Genomic DNA, 23,313 nt, shown 5'->3' with positions numbered 1-23,313 from the left:
TGGCAGTTTTAACATTTCACATGCATGGACAGCTGGCATCGTCAGAGGTATGTCACGGCAAGATGTATTTCTCCCTGTTGTGCAACGTTTGGAGCTAAAACTACCAGAGCACAGTCAGACATCTTTAACGTTTCTTTGTGATCTAAAATGTTCCAGACGAATGATGCAGGGCAACCACACAAAAAACACACATGCACAAATGAACACAATGGGGAATATAGAGGGAGGGGGTGTGGTTAACTCATCCAGCCCTGACCAGAGGAGTCTCCATTGACAGCTTTTTCAGCCATCCCAAAAAATAGCCACATACAACAACATTTCAGGTCCAACCGATAAGGAACCCCGAGATCTTATAGAGCCATGGTGGCGAACCTTTGGCACTCCAGATGTTATGGACTACAATTCCCATCAGCCCCTGCCAGCATGGCCAATTGGCCATGCTGGCAGGGGCTGATGGGAATTGTAGTCCATAACATCTGGAGTGCCAAAGGTTTGCCACCACGGTTATAGGGAATGCTAAAAACAGTGACTCAGTGGAGTCTGCCCCAAAGCAGCTGTCGGCCTCTAGTATGTAACTGGCCCCTTGAAATGCACCAAGTTGGGGCTCCAGGCAATTGCATTTTAAGTGGCTGCCCATGAGGCATCCCAGGCCTCCACCTGACACCCCTGGGAGCTTTGCGGGCAGAAGGAAGAAGAAGAAGAGTTTGGATTTATATCCCCCCTTTCTCTCCTGCAGGAGACTCAAAGGGGCTTACAATCTCCTTGCCCTTCCCCCCTCACAACAAACACCCTGTGAGGTGGGTGGGGCTGAGAGAGCTCCCAGAAGCGGTGACTAGCCCAAGGTCACCCAGCTGGCGTGTGTGGGAGTGCCCAGGCTAATCTGAATTCCCCAGACAAGCCTCCACAGCTCAGGCGGCAGAGCGGGGAATCAAACCCGGTTCCTCCAGATTAGATACATGAGCTCTTAACCTCCTGCGCCACTGCTGCGTAGGGGCGCACATGATGCTGCATCAACGTGCCAACCAGGTGAAATGCAGGACATGATGGCAATGCGTTGCTCTGGAAACTCTACAGTATTACCATAGAGTTGCCAGAGCATCGGCTGACACTGACAGGACATCTTGGTGAAATGCTGGACGTGGCATCAACACGTGACACAACACCATTTCTGCCCCCCACGGTTTCTTCCTCTAGCCCGGTGGGAAGGTTGGCTGGGAGGTCTGGAGCACAGGCGATATTGCCTGCCACGCACGATGCAAACAATATTGCTGATTTGGCTGTGGATTATACAACAGTGCTTGGCCCCCTGGGAGATACTTGCCAACTTCCAGGTCTGCACTTTTGTGTTCCACTGGGTCTCCCACGTCACCACAAGTGAGTGAGTCAGCAGCCGGGGTTTCAAGAGGGCCAGGCTGATCGACATCTGCAGCCTTCTCTCCGTGACGGATGGAGGATCGTTCTGGGGGGCGCTCTGGTTTAACTAAAAGGAACAACAAAAACTGGTTCAGGCCAAGACCAACCAAACCACACTTGCAATGTGCACCAGAAGTCCAGGCGAAAGGCTGGCCCCACCCCCAACACCATCAGACCACCCACAGCTAAGGCACCGCTAAATGGGATTTGGCAGCGAGCGGAAGAATTTGGCCTTCCGGGATTGCAGTGTGGTGTAGCGGTTAGGGTTTTAGGCCAGGGCCTGGGATATTCAAATCCCCACTCCACCATGGAAGCCTGCTGGGTGACCTCAGGCTGGTCACATCCTCTCCGTCTGATCTAAGTCACAGGGTTATGGTTGTGAGAATAAAATGGGGAAGAGGGAAATAGCATATCTTGCTTTAGGTCCCAATGGGGAGAAAAGTGAGTTGGCTCATTCTGCACATGCAGAATACTGCACTTTCAAACTGCTTTCAGTGCTCTTTGAAGCTGTGCGGAATGGCAAAATCCACTTGCAAACAGTTGTGAAAGTGGTTTGAAAATGCATTATTTTGCGTGTGCAGAAGGGGCCACAGACAGACAGACAGACAGACAGACAGACAGACAGACAGACAGACAGACAGACAGACAGACAGACAGACAGACAGACAGACAGACAGACAGACAGACAGACAGAATAATATTATTCCTGGAACGTCCCATGTATTTTTAAGAAGGAAACTTGAATCCTGGCTGCTCAACAAAACTATCCAGTGTAACTCCCCCGCTCCCCACTTATGCAGATCCTTCTGAGCAGCAACATTTCATGTGAAGGGAAGCAAGGACCCCCAAGCATGCAGGAAGGGTCCCCAGCACAACTCACAGGACGCACGATGAAACCCCAAAGCTTTCACGTGCTATGGGTCTCAAATCTAGCTCCTCTGTTGCAGACCAACGTGGCTACCCTCTGAACCATTTCACCTATAGTTTCCATTTCCCGTTTGGCATCTGAAGCGGCTTCCGGAATCTGATCACTGCCAAGAAGGCCTTATTCTCACAGGCCCCCTTCCTCTTTCCTTGGCCTGAAGAGGAGCTCTGTGTGAGTCAGCAGCCTCCTTCCCGTGTCCTGCACACTGGTCAGCCAGCCCACTGAAAGAAAGCAGGACCAACGCATGCCCCCCCAGCTGCATTTCTGAGACTCACCTGGCAGCTGAGGCTCTCCCTCGCCTCCCTCTGTGCTACTGGCAGGGCAGCTGCACAAACCCCCGGAAGTATCTGCTGGCTCAATCTTTAGGCCAGGGGGATGCGCATTCTCCGTGGGAGCTTCAGTTTTGGCTGCAGGGAAAAAAACAAACAAATCTCAGTCAAAGACTTCAAGCGATGGTGCCACGTTCCCTTCAAGCCCTTAGAGCAGTGATGGCGAGACCTTTTACTGAGACCGAGTGCCCAAATTGGCAACCCAAGCCCCACTTTATTTATCACCAAAGTGCCAACCCAGCAATTTAACCTGAATGCTGAGGGTTTTTAGGTTTAGAAAAAAAGCGGTTGGCTCCCTCTTCCTCCACACCCACCTGCTTTCTGACAGGCAGGGGCCAGCCTGCTCTAGCCTCCAGCAGAATCCAGCGGGCAGCTGCTCTGCCAATGCCCCCTCTAGCATCTCTGCCTCCTCTCGCCCCCCTCCTCAGGCAGCAGCCACTTGCAGAGCACTGAGGCACCAGGCCCGCCAGCCGGAGATCCTCCCGCTGCTCACTGCGGTATTAATGCTGCATGCGCATGCATGCTCGAGTGGCCCAGAGCCAGCCCTAGATGTTATTGTGTGTGTGAGGAGGTGATTTTCCACCACGAATGCCGAGACTCTGACTGCTTAGCGTTGGCCACAGAGGGAGCCTCCAAGTGCCACCTCTGGCACCCGTGCCATAGGTTCACCATCACTACCTTAGAGCACTGGGACCAATTTTCCGCACCTGGGAAGCCAGGCCAGCTGATCTGTCAATCTGTTGGGTACCCTTTTATCCAGTCTTTTCTCTTCTACAGTTCTCCCTTCCCCTTATTGTCCTCACAACTATCTGGTGAGGTAGGCTAGGAAACTGAGCAGAGAGAGAATAAGGCTAGCCAAAACAGATCCAGAGAGCTTCATGACAAGAGTAGGAATTTGAACCCACGTCTCCAAGATGTGAGTGCAAAAAATCAAACTGGTGCACTACACTGCCTGTTCAGATGACCAGGGCACGAAGTATAACCTCCCCCATTTGGTCATTTCATTTGTGAAACATCAGAGATTTGCTATGGAGAAAGCCAAGCAATTTGGGTCAAGGCACAGAAGGCTGGAAGCATCTTTAAAAACATGGTCTAGATCAGTGATGGCGAACCTTTTTGAGACCGAGTGCCCAAATTGCAACCCAAACCCTACTTAATTGTATAGCAGAAGTGCCAACCCGGTGAATTTAACCTGAATACTGAGATTTTTGGTTTAGAAAAAAAGCGGTTTGGCTCCCACTTCCTCCCACCCCACCCAGCTCGAGCAGGGGCCAGCCTGCTCTAGCCTCGCTCCAGCAAGTCCCACCGCGCTGCTTTTGTGCCTCTCTAGCATCTCTGTCTCCCTCTGCACCCTTTCGGGCAGCACAGCCACCCATGGAGCACAGGCACCAGGGCCACGCCAGCCAAGTCCCTCCCTATTCACGCATGATGCTGTCTTGGCACATGCGTGCTCAGTGGCTGAAGGCCAGTCTAGATATTGATGTGTGTGTGTGTGTGGGGGTGATTTTCCACCCCCATGAGATGAACTCTGTGTGCACGTGCCCACAGAGAGGGCTCAGTGCCACCTCTGGCACCCGTGCCATCAGATTACAGGATGTACATCACTGGTCTAGATCACTGAGGTGTCAAACTCCTTGCGGCCCTCCAGATGTTATGGACTACAGTCTCCCATCATCCCCTGCCAGCATCATGCTGGCAGGGGATGGCGACTTGAACTAATGATCCATAAGTCCCATAACATGGAGCACTGTAACCTCTAGATATTAGCCATCCTCATTTTGATTCATCAGGAAAGCGGGGGGATAAAAATAAAACAACATAAATGTTGCCTTGTCATTTGGGGGTGGTATTACTATCTTTGCAGGTGGTGGTATTACTATCCCACTGCAAAATACACCATTCAACAACATCTCTCAGTATTTCTGGGGTCCCTGGGAACTCTCCCCTAAAAGCCCCCCCACCCCCCGAATACATTGTGGTCATGCCGGAGTAGGCCGGAGGAGGGCACTGGGAAGGCACAGCTTGATTACATTGCCAGGGGAGGCTGGGGGGGGGGGGGGGGGGGGGGGGGGGCAGGTAGCACTGGGATTTAATTTAATTTGAACAGCTGCTGCTCTGCTTTTCCCCTAAACCAGAACCAGAAGTAGCAGATAAAGGCATGGATCCTGAGGATCCACTCAGGATAATGAGTCAAAGGATCCTTCCTTATGTGGAAGGAAAGCACCACCATTAGTGGAATGGATCCCCAGAACCCAACCAACGTTATCCTACACAAGCCTGACCAGCCCCACAGGGTCAGAGATCACCTGTTTGCTACCTGCTGTCCTTCACAGCACCCAGAATCTCTCACCTGAGGCACTCAGTCTTAGGGGCAGCTGCTTCTGCCTCATCACTGGGGTGGCCATTAGGAAGAAAGAAGGGCCAGTCAAGGTATGAAGCCAAGAAGCCGCCCACTTCTGGACTTAGTTTGCCTTCTGCCCAGCAAAGGTGACCCTATGGCACGGGTGCCAGAGGTGGCACTCGGAGCCCTCTCTGTGGGCACGCGCACACAGAGTTTGTCGTGGGGGGGCGGAAAATCAAACACCACCCCCCCCCACACACACATCTAGGCTGGCCTGGGCCACTGAGCACGACATGCATGCACTGCAGTGAGCAGGGAGGACTCAGCTGGCGGGCCTGGTGCCTGTGCTCTGGGTGGCTGCTGCCCGAGGGGGGAGGGTGCAGAGGAGGCAGAGATGCTAGAGAGGCACAGAGCAGTGCCCATGGGCCTTGCTGGAGGCTAGAGCAGGCTGGCCCCTGCTCAAGCGGGTGGGGCGGGGGAAGAGGGAGCCAACCAGTTTTTTCAAAACCTCAGCATTCAGGTTAAATTGCCGTGTTGGCACTTTGCGATAAATAAGTGGGTTTTGGGTTGCAATTTGGGCACTCGGTCTCAAAAAGGTTCGCCATCACTGCCCTATGGCTACCAATCTTGACTATGGCTACGAATCTTGATCCTCCTTGATCTCAGATTGCAAATGCCTTAGCAGACCAGGTGCTCAGGAGCAGCAGCAGCAGCAGAAGGCCATTGCTTTCACCTCCTGCAGGTGAGCTCCCAAAGGCACCTGGTGGGCCACTGCGAGTAGCAGAGAGCTGGACTAGATGGACTCTGGTCTGATCCAGCTGGCTTGTTCTTATGTTCTTATCCCTGACAAGCCGAGAGGCCGGCTTCAGCTCCAGCCAGCCATGTTTCTTCTGTGGGTTGCTAAGAAACAGACCGAGCCACCCTAAGCACAGGGACAACTTTCTGCCTCCACTAAAGTCAAGGGGCTTAGAAGGGAGTGAGCTCAGCTCAGATCGGCCCCATTAAGCCAAGAAAGGGAAGCCGCCTCTGCTCCCTACTCCAGAGACCCTGCACTCCTCTGGCTTCAGTCCTGCAGTCCCGCAGCTGTCAAGCGTTTCATGGCTGTTCAGCGAAGAAGCTGCAGAGGAGGTTGTGGGGGAGAGAAACTTGTCAAGAATTGTACAGCTGACAAGAGCAGCTGGAAGAGAGATGTTCCCTCAGATAACAGCTCGGGAGCTTGATGAGGGACATTTCAGAAGATCAGAAGAGCCCTGCTGGATCGGGGCTGGACGGGTCCATCTAGCCCAGCAACTCTGAACAGATGCCTCCAGAAGACTCATTTGGGGGGGGCACGGGGGGGGGGGGGCACAGAGGCCAAAGAGCCTTGCTGCCTTCTCACTGGTACACTGCTTCTGAACGAGGAGGCTCTCTGCAGCCATCTGTGGGGCTTTCCTCTGCCAAGCGCATGGCTCCAGACCCACTCATCCCGCCAGAAGCTTCGGCCCACTCACTCTCAGTCCCCGGCCGCTCATCCTCTCCCTCCGCTTTGCTGCTGCTGCCTGCAGGGGTGGCTGGGTCCGCGGTGGCTCCTGCGGGTCCATACAGAAACTCAGGAATCTCCTTCACGAGCTTCATGAGGGCACAGAGGTGAAGGCTGCTCTGGGGTTCACCTGTTTGGAGCAGAGGAGGAGGAGGAGGAGAAGAAGAAGAGGAGGAGGAGGAGGAGGAGGAGGAGTTTGGATTTATATCCCCCCTTTCTCTCCTGCAGGAGACTCAAGGGGCTTACAATCTCCTTGCCCTTCCCCCCTCACAACAAACACCCGAGAAGCTGTGACTAGCCCAAGGTCACCCAGCTGGCGTGTGTGGGAGTGCACAAGCTAATCTGAATTCCCCAGAGAAGCCTCCACAGCTCAGGCGGCAGAGAAGAAGAAGAAGAAGAGTTTGGATTTATATCCCCCCTTTCTCTCCTGCAGGAGACTCAAAGGGGCTGACAATCTCCTTTCCCCTCATAGAAGCACCCATAGCCCTGGTGGGTGGGGCTGAGAGGCTCAGAAGCGGTGACCAGCCCAAGGTCACCCAGCTGGCGTGTGGGAGTGCACAGGCTAATCTGAATTCCCCAGATAAGCCTCCACAGCTCAGGCGGCAGAGCTGGGTTATATCCCCCCTTTCTCTCCTGCAGGAGACTCAAAGGGGCTGACAATCTCCTTGCCCTTCCCCCCCTCACAACAAACACCCTGTGAGGTGGGTGGGGCTGTGAGAGCTCCAAGGTCACCCAGCTGGCGTGGGTGGGAGTGCACAGGCTAATCTGAATTCCCCAGATAAGCCTCCACAGCTCAGGCAGCAGAGCTGGGAATCAAACCCGGTTCCTCCAGATTAGATACATGAGCTCTTAACCTCCTACGCCACTGCTGCAGTCTGAGGTGAGGTCAGGGACACGGCAGCCGGGTGCCTCAAAAGAAACAGGAACACAGACACAGGTGGGTATCGGGGACCAGCAAGAAATAAGGAATCGGTCCTGCTCATTCACACAGCGAGACGTACAGGCTGAGGCCTCAGCCTGATAACTGCATCAGAAGGGCCCTGATGCAGACTCCACTGAAAAGTCTCCAGCCTTTTCTCACTGGAAAGTATCTGTATTAGCTTCACCGCAGCCATTTTGTATTAGCTTCACCGCAGCCATTTTGTTGTGAACTTTGTAACAGCTGAATCACAGCCACAGCCCTTCTGTTGTAAGTTTTCCATGAAAGAGTTCTTGAAAATAATTGCCTATCTTTGGCTTCCCACCAGCTCTCCCATCCTGGTACCGAGTAGCAGTTAATTGAAGGTCTTGGCCCAGCTGCATAAAGTTTTGCTAACGGTTGGAACTTCAATAAACCTTCAGCCACAACACCTGATAAGAACGAGGACTCATACCGACTGCCTTAATTAATTGGCATCATTTTGTGATTGGTTCGCTGAGATCACCTGATATGTAATTTCTCTATATTTGCTTTTCAATATTGTAATAGAGGTACCCTTTTTTCTTGCTTCTTCCCGCCTGTAACTACTGATACTATACCCTTGGTGGCTAACCTTTGGCACTCCAGATGTTATGGACTACAATTCCCATCAGCCCCTTCCAGCATGGCCAATTGGCCATGCTGGAAGTACTTGTGAGTCCATAATCCTCTTTATCTAAGGTAGAAAGGTTAGCCACCACTGCACTATACAATGCTACCTCATGCTGGCTAGAGTCTGTCTTTTGGACTATAAGACCTGCTTGCTTTTTGTTATGACTACTAAGCAATCATGGATAAGTTTTATATATTAAATTTTAGTTGGTTCAATAGTTTTGTCTCTGTTTGCTCTTATCCAATTGATTGTATGCATAGTGTGCCGGCTGACTGTCGTTTGTTGAATGACACTGAGTTCAATAAACTTCAGAAATATGTTTTAAAAAACAACTTTTTTTCTCTGAGTCGTGTGTGCGTTCAAAATCCTGACCCACGTTTAAGGAGAGCAGATAACTCTTCCTCTACAGCGGGTATCAGGGACCAGCAAAAAAGAAGGAATCGGTCCCGCTCATTCACACAGCGAGACGTACAGGCTGCGGCCTCAGCCTGATAGCTGCATCAGAAGGGCCCTGATGCAGACTCCACTGAAAAGTCTCCAGCCTTTTCTCACCTGGGAAGGGGCTCCAATTCCCTGGTCATCTTGTTGGCCACTCCTGTGCTTTTTCTAGCTCTGCAACGTCCTTTTCGAGATACAGTGACCACAACAACACACAGTATTCCAAACATGGCCGCACCATAAATTTATGCATGGGCTTTATTGCCGCTAAAGGTCTGAATGGCTTAGGACACAGGTGTCAAACTCGCGGCCCTCCAGATGTTATGGACTACAGTTCCCACCATCCCCTGCCAGCATGACGCTGGCAGGGGATGATGGGAACTGTAGTCCATAACATCTGGAGGGCCGCGAGTTTGACACTATGGCTTAGGACAAAGTGCTTGGAGAATCGCCTTTTCCCATAATATGGAACCCATGAGCCGAGATCTTCCTTGCATGCCCTGGGCAATCTCAAGAAAGGCATTTTAACACCTTCTTGGTCCCAAATCCCCAGGCTTGATATCGAGACTCGCTCGCTGCCTTGTTCTGCATCAGCCGAGAAAACAGATCTCCAGCTGTGATGGAAACCAAAGGCAGACAGCAGCAGTAGAAGCTGGATCTGCACCTAGTTCAGTTGTGCCCACTAGTGTGGAATGGCTATCCCACGGACAAGCCTCACCCTACCCTGCCTTTTAGGATTCAGGCCATCAATCCAAGACCCCCAGGAATTCATGCACAAGTCTTGTAGCTCAGAGGCAATAGCAAAGGGTTTCTGTGTGCACCAGCATCTCAATAAAAGGGCCAACAGAATGCCAACAAATGCGAAAATGATGCAATCCTTTGAGGGAGCGAGTCAAGGTTTGGACCCACCTTCTTGATTGCTAGATGGGGAGAGGAGGCCCACGTCCTTCTCTTTCATGTCTTTGATGTCCCAGGGCCCTCCCACCTCCGCTGGATCTTCTGGAAATGGGAGCTTTTCGTCTAAAACGAAAGGCACAAGATATTCCGCTGAGGTGTTTGCGGCTCCCGGACGCTTCGCTTCTATTCAAATTCTCCCCACAGGCGCCAACTGGAGATGGCAGGGACGCAGGGCACCAAGGGGGCTGATGGCCTTCCCCTCCCCCACACCACAAAACCCCCAATTCTGCTGGACTCCAAGATGGCCAAAGGAGACACACCCCTCTCCGCACCCCTGTGGTCTCATCCTCTCCTTCCACCCCTTCCCAGCTGTCTTTGGGTTAAGCAAAGCTCTCAAATCCCTCCCAGCCAATCAACCCTTTGCAGATCACCCCTCAGACGGTCATTGTTTCTGCCCACACAACGCTTGGTCAGGAAGAGAGGGACAGAAATATAACAAACAAACAAGAGACCTTAAGGGCCGTGATCCAGATGTTCACTCTTTGCAGGAACAGTCTTTGCTGTTCTGCTATTCCCCAAATACCTTCTCGTGATTGTTATATTCAAGAGTACATTGATCCTTTAACTTACGGGGATAATTCTAGGTGGGTCACAGAATCACTGGAGGGCCAGGAGCAAGTCTCAGTGGGTTCCAGTGGCACCAGTAGTGCGGTGGGATTGCTTAATTCAGACCCAGCTGGCAGAACCGCTGGCAACGGTTCAGTCTGCTCAGCTCAGCTTGCTCCTGGGTCATTTGAACATACCAGTCTGCCCAGGTTGTGTGGCCTCTGTAAGTAGATCACTCGCATGAGCAGTTCAGTCTGCAAGTAAGCCAGAGACTCCAGCATTTGAAGTGACTGTCCAGTATCTCTCGGGGCCACCAATTCCTATGCCCAAAGGCCAATGCACCAAAACTGTTCTCCAACAATGCCCCATGGGCAACCCATGACAAACCTGCAGGTTGGGCGACCTTGGGCTTCAAGAGCCATATAATTCAGAGCACTCAACAGCAGCTTCAAACCCACCCGTCACAATGATCATGACAGCTTCCTGTTTGTAGTCTTAATTGTTTTACTACAGAAACCAACGGTTTAGACTACTTACCGTCTTCACCATCAGAAGGAATTTTGCTAAGATTGTGACCCTCCACAGCTACTCCCTGCTGGTGGATTAAGGATGAAAATGCTCCCGAGGGAATGGAGTGACCTGCACAGGAAGGGCAAAGGCAGAATCTGTGTTTGAGGGTTTTTTTGCAACTGAGAGCACAGACTTAACCTACAGGTTCCAAAGTAAGACAACAAACAAAGTCTGAAGATTGAGAATCAATCTTGATCCTCTTTGATTTGAGATTGCAAAGGCCTTAGCAGACCAGGTGCTCAGGAGCAGCCGCAGCAGCAGCGGAAGGCCATTGCTTTCCCATCCTGCACGTGAGCTCCCAAAGGCACCTGGTGGGCCACTGCGAGTAGCAGAGAGCTGGACTAGATGGACTCTGGTCTGATCCAACTGGCTTGTTCTTATGTTTTATGAGAATGTCATCAGCATAGAAAGCGATTGAGCTTTCTGCAAAAGAATCTCTCATGCAGAGAAAGGAAGTTTTGCTGAATGCTACTGAAACCAAGTAACCCCGGACCTCTGCTGATTTCAATGGGCCTAAAGCACAACTGGTTTTCTCCGGAGCATGGCCAATTAAAATCAGCTGAGGAGATCAGCATGCTTTGTCCAGATCTCATCTACACATGGGTTTGATCCAGCTCAAATAAAAAATATACTCAGCATTCTTTAGAGAGAAACAGAGCTCCATAGCTGTGGTCAGTCAAAAAAACTGTTGGACACACTCAGATATCTCCGTCAACATAAACAATTATATGATTGAAGTCTATAAAATTATGCATGGGGTAGAAAATGTTGACAGAGAGAAATTTTTTCTCTCTTTCTTACAATACTAGTACCAGGGGGCATCCATTGAAAATGCTGCGGGGAAGAATTAGGACTAATAAAAGGAAACACTTCTTCACGCAACCTGTGATTGGTGTTTGGAATATGCTGCCACAGGAGGTGGTGATGGCCACTAACCTGGATAGCTTTAAAAGGGGCTTGGATAGATTTATGGAGGAGAAGTCGATTCATGGCTACCAATCTTGATCCTCCTTGGTCTGAGATTGCAAATGCCTTAACAGTCCAGGTGCTCGGGAGCAACAGCCGCAGAAGGCCCTTGCTTTCACCTCCTGCATGTGAGAGCTCTCAAAGAGGCACCCTGGTTGGAGCCACTCTGCAGTATTGGCAGCAGAGAGCTGGACTAGATGGACTCTGGTCTGCTCCAGCTGGCTTGTTCTTATGTTCTTAATGTTTAACAGAAGGAAAAAGCACAGGTTTCTAAGGAACTTACACAAATACGTGCATTTCCTCTTCATGAATATTTCCTGTGCAAACTTAATGTACAGATTTTTTAAAAATAACGCTTCATTAATTCCAAATGTACTAAATATGGTTCCTGCCTTAATGAATGGCCTGATAGAATAGGTCAGGAAGGTTCCTGCTCTCAAACTTTTCCACAAACTATGCAAAACTGAATTATTCAAGGAAACCTCTCTACACAGGCAATAGAGTCGTACTGTACAAACTGGTTCAAACTTGGAAATATGGTTAGAAACTGCTATCTATACTGCTGTGTATAGCTTGCTGTTAGTAGGAGTCTGCTATGTAATTTTGTATCACTCAGTGCAGGGGTGTCACACTCCATATCTGTGTGTTGTCTTGATCCTCCTTGATCTGAGATTGCAAATGCCTTAACAGTCCAGGTGCTCGGGAGCAGCAGCAGCAGAAGGCCCTTGCTTTTACATCCTGCACGTGAGCTCCCAACAGCACCTGGTGGGCCACTGCGAGTAGCAGAGTGCTGGACTAGATGGACTCTGGTCTGATCCAGCAGGCTCGTTCTTATGTTCTTAAGGCCATTGCTTTTTTATCCTGCATGTGAAGCTCCCAAAAGGCACCTGGTGTTGGGCCAAATACTCGCGAGTAGCAGAAGTGCTGGACTGGAGATGTGGACTCTTTGGTCTGATCCAGCATGAGCTTTCGCTTCTTGCATGTTCTTATGTTGTGGGGTCATTTGTCCAGGCACTCCCCAGTACCGTTCTGGGACCAGCTGAGACAGCCACCCCCTGCCCCCAGACCAACCAAGAGAGATTTATGTCGCATCCTCCCCTTGTAACAAGCGAGTTCAATACCCCGACTTAATGTTTCATGTTATCACTTGAGCTTTTTTAGATTTCTGGTTGGTTCCAGATTTCTACAACCCAAATCCTATTTCATTATTTATTGAACATTCAATCTTGTTGATTATATGGATTCATATGAATACGCAGGCAGAAAGGAGGACTATAAATGGTATGATTAAAATGAAATACCTTGAATTTCTATCAGAATGGAGACAGGGTTCAAAGAGCCAGCAAGGCTGTTGTTAACATACTGGACTATTGTCTCACATATTTTTTATACCATCACTTCCATCTCAAAGGCTCAGCCAAATGATAAGGATCAACCAGGGAACAATTCTGTTAAACTGTCTGGTCCACTTCAGTGGAGCGGGATCGAGCAGCGGACATTAAACTGGCCAGTTCAGTTCAAGCTAGCTAACTTTTCAAACTAAGGAAACTCTCTATGCTGCATTCCAGGACGGCCAACCCATATTGGCACAGATTTATTTTTTTGTCCTAAAGGGTCAAGAGACTATTTCAAAACCATACACATCTGACCTAGTGGCTCCTATAGGCCTCCAGCTATGACCTCATTCCCATAGACCAGGGGTCTGCAACCTGCATGGCCATACTGGCAGGGGCTGATGGGATTTGTAGTCCACGAACATCTGGAGAGCCGCAGGTTGCAGACCCCTGCCATAGACGCTCCTCAACTTGGGACTCTGCCAAGCAGCAGCAGTAGATTCTTCTGCGCAAAGTCCCTTCCGCCATGGCTCCCATTCATGTCTGCAGAGCACAAGCAGAGCAACTTTCTCGTGGCTCGTGTCTTCCAGGCTCCCACACCCCAATAAGCCACCCTTCATGGTATCCCAGTTGAGCACCTGAGACAGTCTGCCTCAAGTTTACACCCTATGGGTCCCAGACTACTGCAAGCATGAGGGAGTGGGAGGCTGCTTCCCACAACAAAATGGCGCTGTGCGAGGCCTTACCCAGCGAGAGAAGCAAAGCACAGTTGTCTTGCATCACTTCCTGGTGCAGCTCCTTTTGCCATCCTTCCAGCATGGACCACTCTTCGGGGGAGAAGCAGACAGCAACATCCTCAAAGGTCACCTGTCCCTGTACGTCAGCTGGGGTAGATCCCCACGTCTGGACCTGCTCCTGAGAACAGAGGCACATATTTATTTGTTTGCCCAAATACCTTGAAAGGTCATAAGATGACTTCAAAGCCATACACATCTAGCCTAGCGGCTCCCATATCTCTCCAGTAATGACTGGACACAGGGCTCTGCTGTTTAAAGAACAGCAAGATTCCCCTGGGGCAGTGGTGGTGAACCTATGGCACAGGTGCCAGAGGTGGCACTCAGAGCCCTCTCTGTGGGCACATGCAAACAGAGTTGCCCCCACCCCCCACACATCTAGGCTGGCCTCGGCTGCTGGACTCGATCATTAGCATTAAACCTAAGACAAAGGCCCCTTCCAGACACGCAAAATAATGCGTTTTCAAACCACTTTCACAACTGTTTCTGCTATTCCGCACAGCTTTAAAGAGCACTGAAAGCAGTTTGAAAGTGCATTATTCTGCATGTGCGGAATGAGCCCTAGTTTTGGGGAAACAGTGTAGGTAACCCTGTTAAGCATGGTTAAACCCCACTGATTTTCATGTGAAGAACTAAAGCGCAATCCTTTACCTGGGAGTAAGCTCAGTTGCTGGCACAGGGGCTTGCTTCTGAGTAAACCCTCCTAGGGTTGTGATTCACCCCTTCGAAGTGTTGCACGGTTGCTTCAAAGCAAAGCCACCAACTACCACCAAGCTTACTCCTGAGTAACGCACGCCTTGGAGCCAACCGTTTTTTTCTAAATTAAAACCTCAGTATTCAGATTAAATTGCTGTGTTGGCACTTTGCAATAAATAAGTGGGTTTTGGGTTGCAGTTTGGGCACTCGGTCTCGAAAAGGTTTGCCATCACTGCCCCGGGGGATCTGAGTAGGTCTCTCAATCCCATGACTCTCCCTCTCCCTCTCTGCTCTGAAGCAGCCAGCCGTTTTCCCTCGATCCACAAATCCCTGGTCCTGCATCTTCATCGCCATCTTTGAGTTTTTCATCTGTAGAGAATATGCCTATCAGGAAACCAAGCCTGGGAGAGCCACGCTTGTTTCAGTAAAAATCTGGGTCCTTTTCTCCAATAACTTCAACCAGCTGAGGTCTCAAGGATTTATTTATTTTATTTTATTTATTTATTATTTGATTTAATATACCGCCCTATCCCCAAAGGGCTCAGGGCGGTGAACAATATAATATCATATATAAAAACATATATATAAGTTAAAACAATTACATTCCAAAACAATATCCCACGAAACCCATATGCAACCCTCCCAGAAAAGAATAATGGGTCCCGATGATGTTAGGGACCCTATATAATAGCGGGGGGGGGGGGAGGGCAGGGCACCCTCAGCGGTTGGTCTCTCCAAAGGCCCGGCGGAACAACTCAGTCTTGCAGGCCCTGCGGAACTCTCCAAGGTCCTGCAGGGCCCGGACAGCGGGTTGTAGAGTGTTCCACCAGGCAGGGGCCAGAGCCGTAAAGACCCTGGCCCAAGTGGAGGCCAGCCGCATCATTGAGGGGCCAGGTATCTCCAGTAAATTGGCCTCTGCTGAATGCAGAGGTCGACCAGAGACATATGGGGTAATGGGGTCCCGAAGGTTCGAGGGCCCCAGGCTGCGTAAGGCCTTGAAGGTCAACACCCACACCTTGAAGATGATTCGGAATTCAACCAGCAACCAATGGAGGCGGCGCAACACAGGGTAATTTATTGTAAAAGTTCAAAACAAAGAAATAAAACATAAATGCAGTTAAGAGATTGCTCAGCTGAATACATTCCTTTTGGTTCTCCTGTCCCCATTCTGGGAACCCATGGCCGAGAGATGCTTCTCTGACCACGTCTCAAGATGGAATCTGAAATCCTTTGTTTTCCCCCTCTCAGGAAAACTCTGTTCCAGCCACAAGGTAACTTAGGCCTTTGAAGTTGCATCCTAGCACCTTTGCAGAGTCCTCCAGGAAATCAAAAGGCAAAGATGCTTTTCACAGTCATGTGTGACTTCCTTTTGCTCTAGCGATAGCATCATTCCATGACCATGTCCATGCCAAGAAAATGGAGCTCAGAGTTAGAGTTTGCCAGCAGCGAATGTTTCAGTGGGGCTCCGTCAGAGAACCGATTCTGGCTCCGCCAGGGGTCTTGCATCTCAGGGCAGCCTCTGGGCTCGCAAAGGACAAGCTGTGCCCCCCCGCCCCCCGGGAATACCTGCCTGCCACAGTCCATTCTATAAAGGCAGGAGGGAGAAAACAGGGCACTTGGAGATGCCACTGCGTACTGCAAGTTAAAGAACGTCCACCCCTGGAAAGGGGGGTGTCTAGAATTCATGGCAGGAACCTTACCGAGGGACGGGGGAGCTTAGATGTCCCTGTACGTCAGCCACTTGGCGGGTGTCTCCTCAGACACACACACTGGTGTCTCTGCAGCACCCAGACAGGCACCCTCAAGACAAACGGTGCCACTTATGTCAGGTCATTCACAATGACAGCCTTTCACTTGGCATCTGGCAAAATGAAATGACGCTGACAAGCCCCATGCCCTGGAGATCTTGTGGGCCTTTAGGGTGCTGCTGGCACCTCAGTCTAGCCCAGTGATGGTGAACCTTTTCGAGATCGAGTGCCCAAACTGCAACCCAAAACCCACTTATTTATCGCAAAGTGCCAACACGGCAATTTAACCTGAATACTGAGGTTTTAGTTTAGAAAAAAAAGGTTGGCTCCAAGGCATGTGTTACTCAGGAGTAAGCTTGGTGGTAGTTGGTGGCTTTGCTTTGAAGCAACCGTGCAACTCTTCAAACGGGTGAATCACAAGCCTAGGAGGGTTTACTCAGAAGCAAGCCCCAGTGCCAGCAACCGAGCTTACTCCCAGGTAAAGGATTGCACTTTAGTTCTTCACATGAAAATCAGTGGGGTTTAACAGCGCTTAACAGGGTTACCTACACTGCTTCCCCAAAACTAGGGCTCATTCCGCACATGCAGAATAATGCACTTTCAAACTGCTTTCAGTGCTCTTTGATGCTGTGCGGAATAGCAAAATACACTTGCAAACAGTTGTGAAAGTGGTTTGAAAACGCATTATTTTGCATGTGTGGAAGGGCTTAGGTTTAATACTAATAATCGAGCCCAGCGGCCAAGGCCAGCCTAGATGTGTGGGGGGTGGGGGCGACTCTGTTTGCGTGTGCCCACAGAGAGGGCTCTGAGTGCCACCTCTGGCACCCGTGCCATAGGTTCGCCCCCACTGGTCTAGCCTTTCACGCCACCTTTTGCAGTATCCTCCAGCTTCCGGAAGAACAGCAGCTACGGAGCAAGGATGGTTCTTGGCAACAGTACTATAGGGAAGGCGCTGATCACCCCACAGGGGCTGAGTCGGGGTCCAGCAGCGTGTCCAGGGACTGACGTCCCCTCCTGGGCTGACGGCTGCCAGGGACCGTGTCCAAACTTTTTATTAGATTTGCATCTGGCCCTTTCCCAACCAAGGCATCACCACGGGGGAGAGCGTGGGGTCAAAAGTCAGCAGTGTGGGGCCAAATGAGAATTGCCAGCTGTGGATGGGGAGATTCCTGAAGATTTGGACACTGGTGCCTGGGGAGGGACCTCCGTGGAATATAAAGCCCTGCTGGAGCCTCCCCCCAAAGCAGCCATTTGCTCCAGGGGAACGGATCCTGACATCTGGAGATCAACAATAATAGCTAGAGATCTCCAGCCCCCACCTGGCAGCCCCAGGCTGGGAGATGGAGGGGAAACCTTGCTTGGAGTGACGAAATACTTTGAACCAGCCCTAGCCCCTAAGGCACCAGGGAAGGGGTGAACGTGCTGGAGGGGGCTACAGCCCACCTGACGGTGACAGCCACAGATCCCTCCTGACAGCTGCCAACAGCCACGTCCATCTGCCGAGTGAACAAGATTTACGTGCATCTCAAGCAAGGAGCTGTGAGGAGCTGAAGGCTCCTAAGAGAAATTTAAATATTCAAGATACCCCCAATGAGGCTGCCGTTTTCCATTCTGGCAGGCCCGTGGTTCTGTTTAGGTCCTGCCTTTCCCCTCCCGGCCTTTTAGATCGGGCGCCGTTCTTATGTTCTTATTTCTGTTTTATTCAATTTTAAAGTATTTGCTGCTGTATTATTGTTTGTTTAATGGGGCTAATCTATGTTTTCTATGCTGCGGTATTGGATATTGCCGTACCTGTGAACCGCCTCAAGCCCTTCGGGGGTGAGGCGGCCTATAAATACAATAAATAATGATAATGATAATAATACAAACAAACCAACAAACCAACAAACCAAACATACATACATACATACTTACATACATACATACTAGCTGTGAAAAGTGATGGTTATATGGACAGGCCGGGGGTGTGGGGGGGGGGGGGAAGCAATTTTGAGAATAGAAATGAATCTGACAAATTGTTTATTGCAACACTGGTTTTAAAATGTGTTTTTTTGTGAGGGGGCGTTTCTATAGTTCCCCTGGTTGAATTATAAAATGGAAAACTGGGAAGCTGGAAACTTGTATTAATAAAGATGAGTTCTTAACACAGAAAAGAACATTTTTAGTGTCTGTCGAGCAGAACAAAAAGTATTCAGTTCCCCTGAACAAATGGAGATCTCGTGGAATTACAACTCATCTCCAGACTTCGGGGATTAGTTGCCCTGAAGAAAATGGCGGCTTCACGGAGAATGTACCCTGTCGAATTGTACCTCATTGAGGTCCTCCATTTCCCCAAACTCTTTTCTCCCCTGACTCCATCCCAAACTCCAGGAATTTCCCAACTCAAAGTAGGCAATGCTAGATGGCGGATTAAGTGGTCCACACGCTCTTCTCTTGCTCACGCTCACAGAAGTCTTCGATCTAATCACAGTTTGCTCTTAAGCCCCAAATGTGGGGGCTTCCACAAGATGGGGGTGTTGTCTCTTGCCCACAACCTGTTATCTTAAACCCCAGCTTAATCTTGGTTCACCGACCAGAAACAAATTCCAATTTGTTAAGTGCCCAAATTGGGCTCAACAGGAACTGGGAGCAGATTGCTCATGGTAAAAGTGGCCGCTTTCTAAGCAACCACATATTTCATTTCATTTTTCATTTCAATTTATATTTATACCCCGCCCTATCCCCGAAGGCCTCAGGGCGGCTAACAACATAATAAACAAATACATTACAACAATACAACACTAATAGAATACATAAGACTATGGCCCCTCCGCACATGCAAAATGTGTTTTCAAACCACTTTCACAACTGTTTGCAAGTGTATTTTGCTATTCCGCACAGCTTCAAAGAGCACTGAAAGCAGTTTGAAAGTGCATTATTCTGCATGTGCGGAATGAGCCTAAGAAGAGTTTGGATTTATATCCCCTCCTTTCTCTCCTGTAGGAGACTCAAAGGGGCTGACAATCTCCTTGCCCTTTCCCCCTCACAACAAACACCCTGTGAAGTAGGTGGGGCTGAGAGAGCTCCGAGAAGCTGTGACTAGCCCAAGGTCACCCAGCTGGCGTGTGTGGGAGTGCCCAGGCTAATCTGAATTCCCCAGACAAGCCTCCACAGCTCAGGCGGCAGAGCTGGGAATCAAACCCGGTTCCTCCAGATTAGACACACGTGCTCTTAACCTCCTACGCCACTGCTGCTCAAAATCAAATTGATTTTGCTTTCCCAGTTTTGTGGAGAGGCCGTGCCTTCGTGGTAGAAGGCCTGAGGGTCAGTCTGTATCATCTCCCATTTAAATGGCCAGGCAGCAGATGATGTGAAGGGTCTCATCCTGAAAACCTGGAGAACAGCTGCCAGCCTGGATAGCAACCTGCGGCTCTCCAGATGTTCATGGACTACAAATCCCATCAGCCCCTGCCAGCATGGCCAATTGGGATTTGTAGTCCATGAACATCTGGAGAGCCGAAGGTTGCAGACCCCCGGTAGACAGTGATGATTTCAAAGGACCCCCGGACTGATGCAACAGAAGGCGGCTTCACACCTCCATGTCTTCTGCTGTCTGTGTGTGTGTGTGTGTGGCTGACTAGCTGGCATGCAGGAGACCACAGGTTCAATCCTTAGCATCTCCAGTTAAAAAAGGCAAAGGTGAAAGACCCTTTTCTGCCTGAGACCATGGAAAGCTGCTGCCAGTCTGGGATAGACAAAACTGACCTGCACAGAATAGAATCACTGAATCATAGAGTTGGAGGAGATCCTCCAGGGCCATCAAGTCCAGGCCCCTACCATGCAGGAAGACACAACCAAAGCACTCCTGACAGACGGCCATCCAGCCCCTTCTAAAAAACCTCCAGAGAAGGAGGCTCCACCACACTCCGAGGTAGCGGATCCCACTGTTGAACAGCCCTGAGTGTCAGGAAGTTCTTCCAAATGTTTTGGGTGGAATCTCTTTTCCTGCACCTTGAACCCATCAGTCCTGGTCCTGGTCTCTGGAGCAGCAGAAAACAAGCTTGCTCCCTCACCAGCGTGACATCCCTTCAAATATCTAAACATGGCTATCATGTCACCTCTTCACCTTCTCTTCTTCAGACTAAACACACCCAGCTCCCTAAGAGTGAGTCACATCCTATCGGACCAAATCTTTTATTCTTTTCTTGGGATCTAGTTTTCCTTTGGGCACAGTATGGTCATCATTCACATCACCCCCAATGAAACCAAAAAATAATAATAATTTCTCTTTTCTCTATCTGTACTCATAGTACAAAAACCAACCCAATGAGATAACTTCTTCATACACAAAACAAAGTGGTTAGCCTTTCTGGCTCAAGTAAACATCCCCCTAACTAACAAGTGTGTTGGTGATTAATACATTTTTCTTTCCCTGGCAGCTGCCATAACGAATGACTCATGTATCTTAAGGTCCCCTCCACACAACCCTGTTGGTCTTTGTGTGTTTGTGGGGGCACACAACAAATCCGGATGCCTTGGTTCTCCCCCTCCCACCCAGGATGCTTCATGGCACCTTCCAGGGTACGCTTGATGTTTCTCTGGAGATGGCCCACAGGCCATTATACCTAATGAAGTCTGACACGCCGGCATTTCCAGCAGAAGCCTTCCATTCCAACTGCTCTCTGGTTCAGCTTCCTGAGAGATGTGTGGGAATCATTTCAGGTCCTTTTGCATCCCCTCTGTTTAAGGGTTGTATCAATCAGCCACGGAAATCTGTGTTTTGACAGCAAGCAAGCGTAGGAGGATGCCCTGCTCTTTTACCTGCACAGTTTCAGAACCAAAAATGGAATCCAAAAAGAAGAAGAAGAAGAAGGAGAAGGAGAAGGAGAAGAAGAAGAAGAAGAAGAAGAAGAAGAAGAAGAAGAAGAAGAAGAAGAGGAGGAGGAGGAGGAGGAGGAGGAAAAGAAGAAAGAAAGAAGAGGAAGAGAGGGAAGAGGAGAGAGGGAAAAGAGGGAAGAAAGGAGGAAAGAGGAAAGAGGAAGAGAAGAAGAAGAAGAAGAAGAAGAAGAAGAAGAAGAAGAAGAAGAAGAAGAAGAAGAAGAAGAAGAGGAGGAGGAGGAGGAGGAGGAGGAGGAGGAGGAGGAAGAAGAGGAAGAAGAAGAAGAGGAAGAAGAGGAAGAGGAAGAGGAAAAAGAAGAGGAAGAAAAGGAGGAAGAGGAAGAGGAAGAGGAAGAAGAGGAAGAGGAAGAAGAAGAAGAAGAAGAAGAAGAAGAAGAAGAAGAGGAGGAGGAGGAGGAGGAGGAGGAGGAGGGGGGGGGCTGGAATCCACCCAAAGAAGCTCTCAAGGTAGGGATGTGGTAAAAGGACAGGACAGCCAAGAACACTGCCGGAGGGTCACCTCACATCCTTCCACAAACACCTACTTAGCAGACCTTGATTTTCATCACACGCAGGTCACCATCTTTACACTGAGCGCAGACAAGTGGGTGGAAAACGCCATCTTTGCCAGCCATCAGATGGTGCAGAGGAGAGGCTTCCAGCTGTCCTTGAGGGGGGAATTCCTTTCTGTTGCTTTACTTCCTCGGCCCCTCCCTCCTTGGCAGAACACTGGTGGGTTCTGCCCAGGCCAACTATAAAGGGGGCAGGGCGTTATATAGACCGTTTGGGGGGGGTGATTTTGCTTATGCCAGCCGCAGATGCAGGCGAAACGTCAGGAGAAAATGCTACTGGAACACGGCCAGACAGCCCGGAAAACCCACGACACCCCAGTGATTCCAGCCATGAAAGCCTTCGACAAGACACAGTACAAATAATAATCGACATAAGCCTGATCTTGTCAGTCTTGGAAGCTAAACAGGGTCAGCCTGGTTAGTCTTTAGACTTTAGACCATAGGTGTCAAACTCGTGGCCCTCCAGATGTTATGGACTACAGTTCCCATCATCCCCTGCCAACATGATGCTGGCATGGGATGATGGGAACTGTAGTCCATAACATCTGGAGGGCCGTGAGTTTGACACCTGTGCTTTGGATTGCAGTAATTGTGAACCTGACTGGCACTCAGATAAAGTTTAGTGGACTGAGCACAATTCCCATCCAGCCCCTGCCAGCATGGCCAATTGGCCATGCTGGCAGGGGCTGATGGGAATTGTAGTCCATAACATCTGGAGTGCCAAAGGTTCGCCACCACTGCTTTAGACCAACATGGCTGCTACGCAGAGGCCGGCAGCGGTGAGCCACCTCTTAGGGACTTTCGCCTTGAAAACCCTGTGGGGTTGCCACAACTTGGCTGTGACTTAATGGCACTTTCTACCACCCCCACACGAAGACTTCAGCCTCAGCAAAGGGTCAGTCAGAACTGTTCTTAAGAGCCAGGAAAAGCAAGCGCAGACCCCACTCAAGAGGAAGAACATTCCAGGCCTTCCAAAACCTACAACCAGTTTCCATTCACAAATCCTCACTGTTTTCCTTTCCTCATGGAGCGAGCCTTGAGCAGCGCTCTCTCGTAGAGGCTCCTCTCTAAAGCCGCCCTTCAGAGAACTCACCTGTGCTCAGGGATGCTTTGAGGAACCGGTGTACCGAAGCTGACTAGTGGGAGACTCGGGATAGACACAAAGTGCTTCTTCACACAGCACAGAGTCAAATAGCTGGACAGGCTGCCAGAGGATGCGGCAGTGGCCGCTCGCCGTGATGGAGATCCACCCCCCACCCCACCCCCAGCACCAGAGGCAGCAGCAGCAGGAGGCTTCTGCCATTCAGCCTTGGAGAGCACAGGCGGAGGGAGAAGACGCAGCCTTCCTGCTTGGGGGCTTCCAAGGGGCCGCTGGTAAGCCACCATGTGAGACAGGATGCTGGAGTAGGTGGGCCATGGGTCTGATCCAGCAGGGCTCTTTGGATGCTCTCATACACCCACCAGCCCTGGTCCTATGCCAACCTCCCAGGAGCCAAGCCAGAGGCAGTGCCAGCCCAGAAGCCAATGCCAGGTCCCCACGGTGCCAATGACGTCACCACCCCTGCACTGCACTGGCACCCTCATCACAATGCCGCACCCAGGGAGAGCGTGGGCACAGGACTGGCCCTGCTATCGTCCTCACTAGGGCAGATCTGGTAGGAGAGGGGAGGCCCTGGCTGCTCCTGGGGGCTGTTGCTCAAGGTCCTGCCCTGCTGGGGTGCAAGAGAAAACGGAAGG

General features: G+C 50.4%; 2 protein-coding genes across 2 annotated transcripts in view; both read right to left on the bottom strand.

Moving 5' to 3' along the window:
* The window catches only part of LOC125441169 (gastrula zinc finger protein XlCGF57.1-like), a 264,358-nt gene that overhangs the window by 84,012 nt on the left and 157,033 nt on the right, over positions 1–23,313 (bottom strand). The gene's annotated exons all lie outside the window — the stretch shown is intronic.
* KRBA1 (KRAB-A domain containing 1) overlaps positions 1–23,313 on the bottom strand; it is a 52,772-nt gene that overhangs the window by 23,684 nt on the left and 5,775 nt on the right. Inside the window, exons 2-7 of the mRNA XM_048511532.1 lie at positions 13,656–13,824; positions 10,577–10,678; positions 9,446–9,556; positions 6,499–6,657; positions 2,614–2,745; positions 1,322–1,480 (exon numbers count right to left, since the gene is read on the bottom strand). Of these exons, the coding sequence (XP_048367489.1) occupies positions 1,322–1,480; positions 2,614–2,745; positions 6,499–6,657; positions 9,446–9,556; positions 10,577–10,678; positions 13,656–13,824 (832 nt within the window). The remainder of the gene's footprint in view (positions 1–1,321; positions 1,481–2,613; positions 2,746–6,498; positions 6,658–9,445; positions 9,557–10,576; positions 10,679–13,655; positions 13,825–23,313) is intronic.

Source organism: Sphaerodactylus townsendi, linkage group LG11 (assembly GCF_021028975.2).
Source record: "Sphaerodactylus townsendi isolate TG3544 linkage group LG11, MPM_Stown_v2.3, whole genome shotgun sequence".
NCBI classification, from domain to species: Eukaryota; Metazoa; Chordata; class Lepidosauria; order Squamata; family Sphaerodactylidae; genus Sphaerodactylus; species Sphaerodactylus townsendi.
The sequence above is the reverse complement of the archived record's forward strand: the minus strand, read 5'-3'. Positions and strand labels throughout refer to the sequence as shown.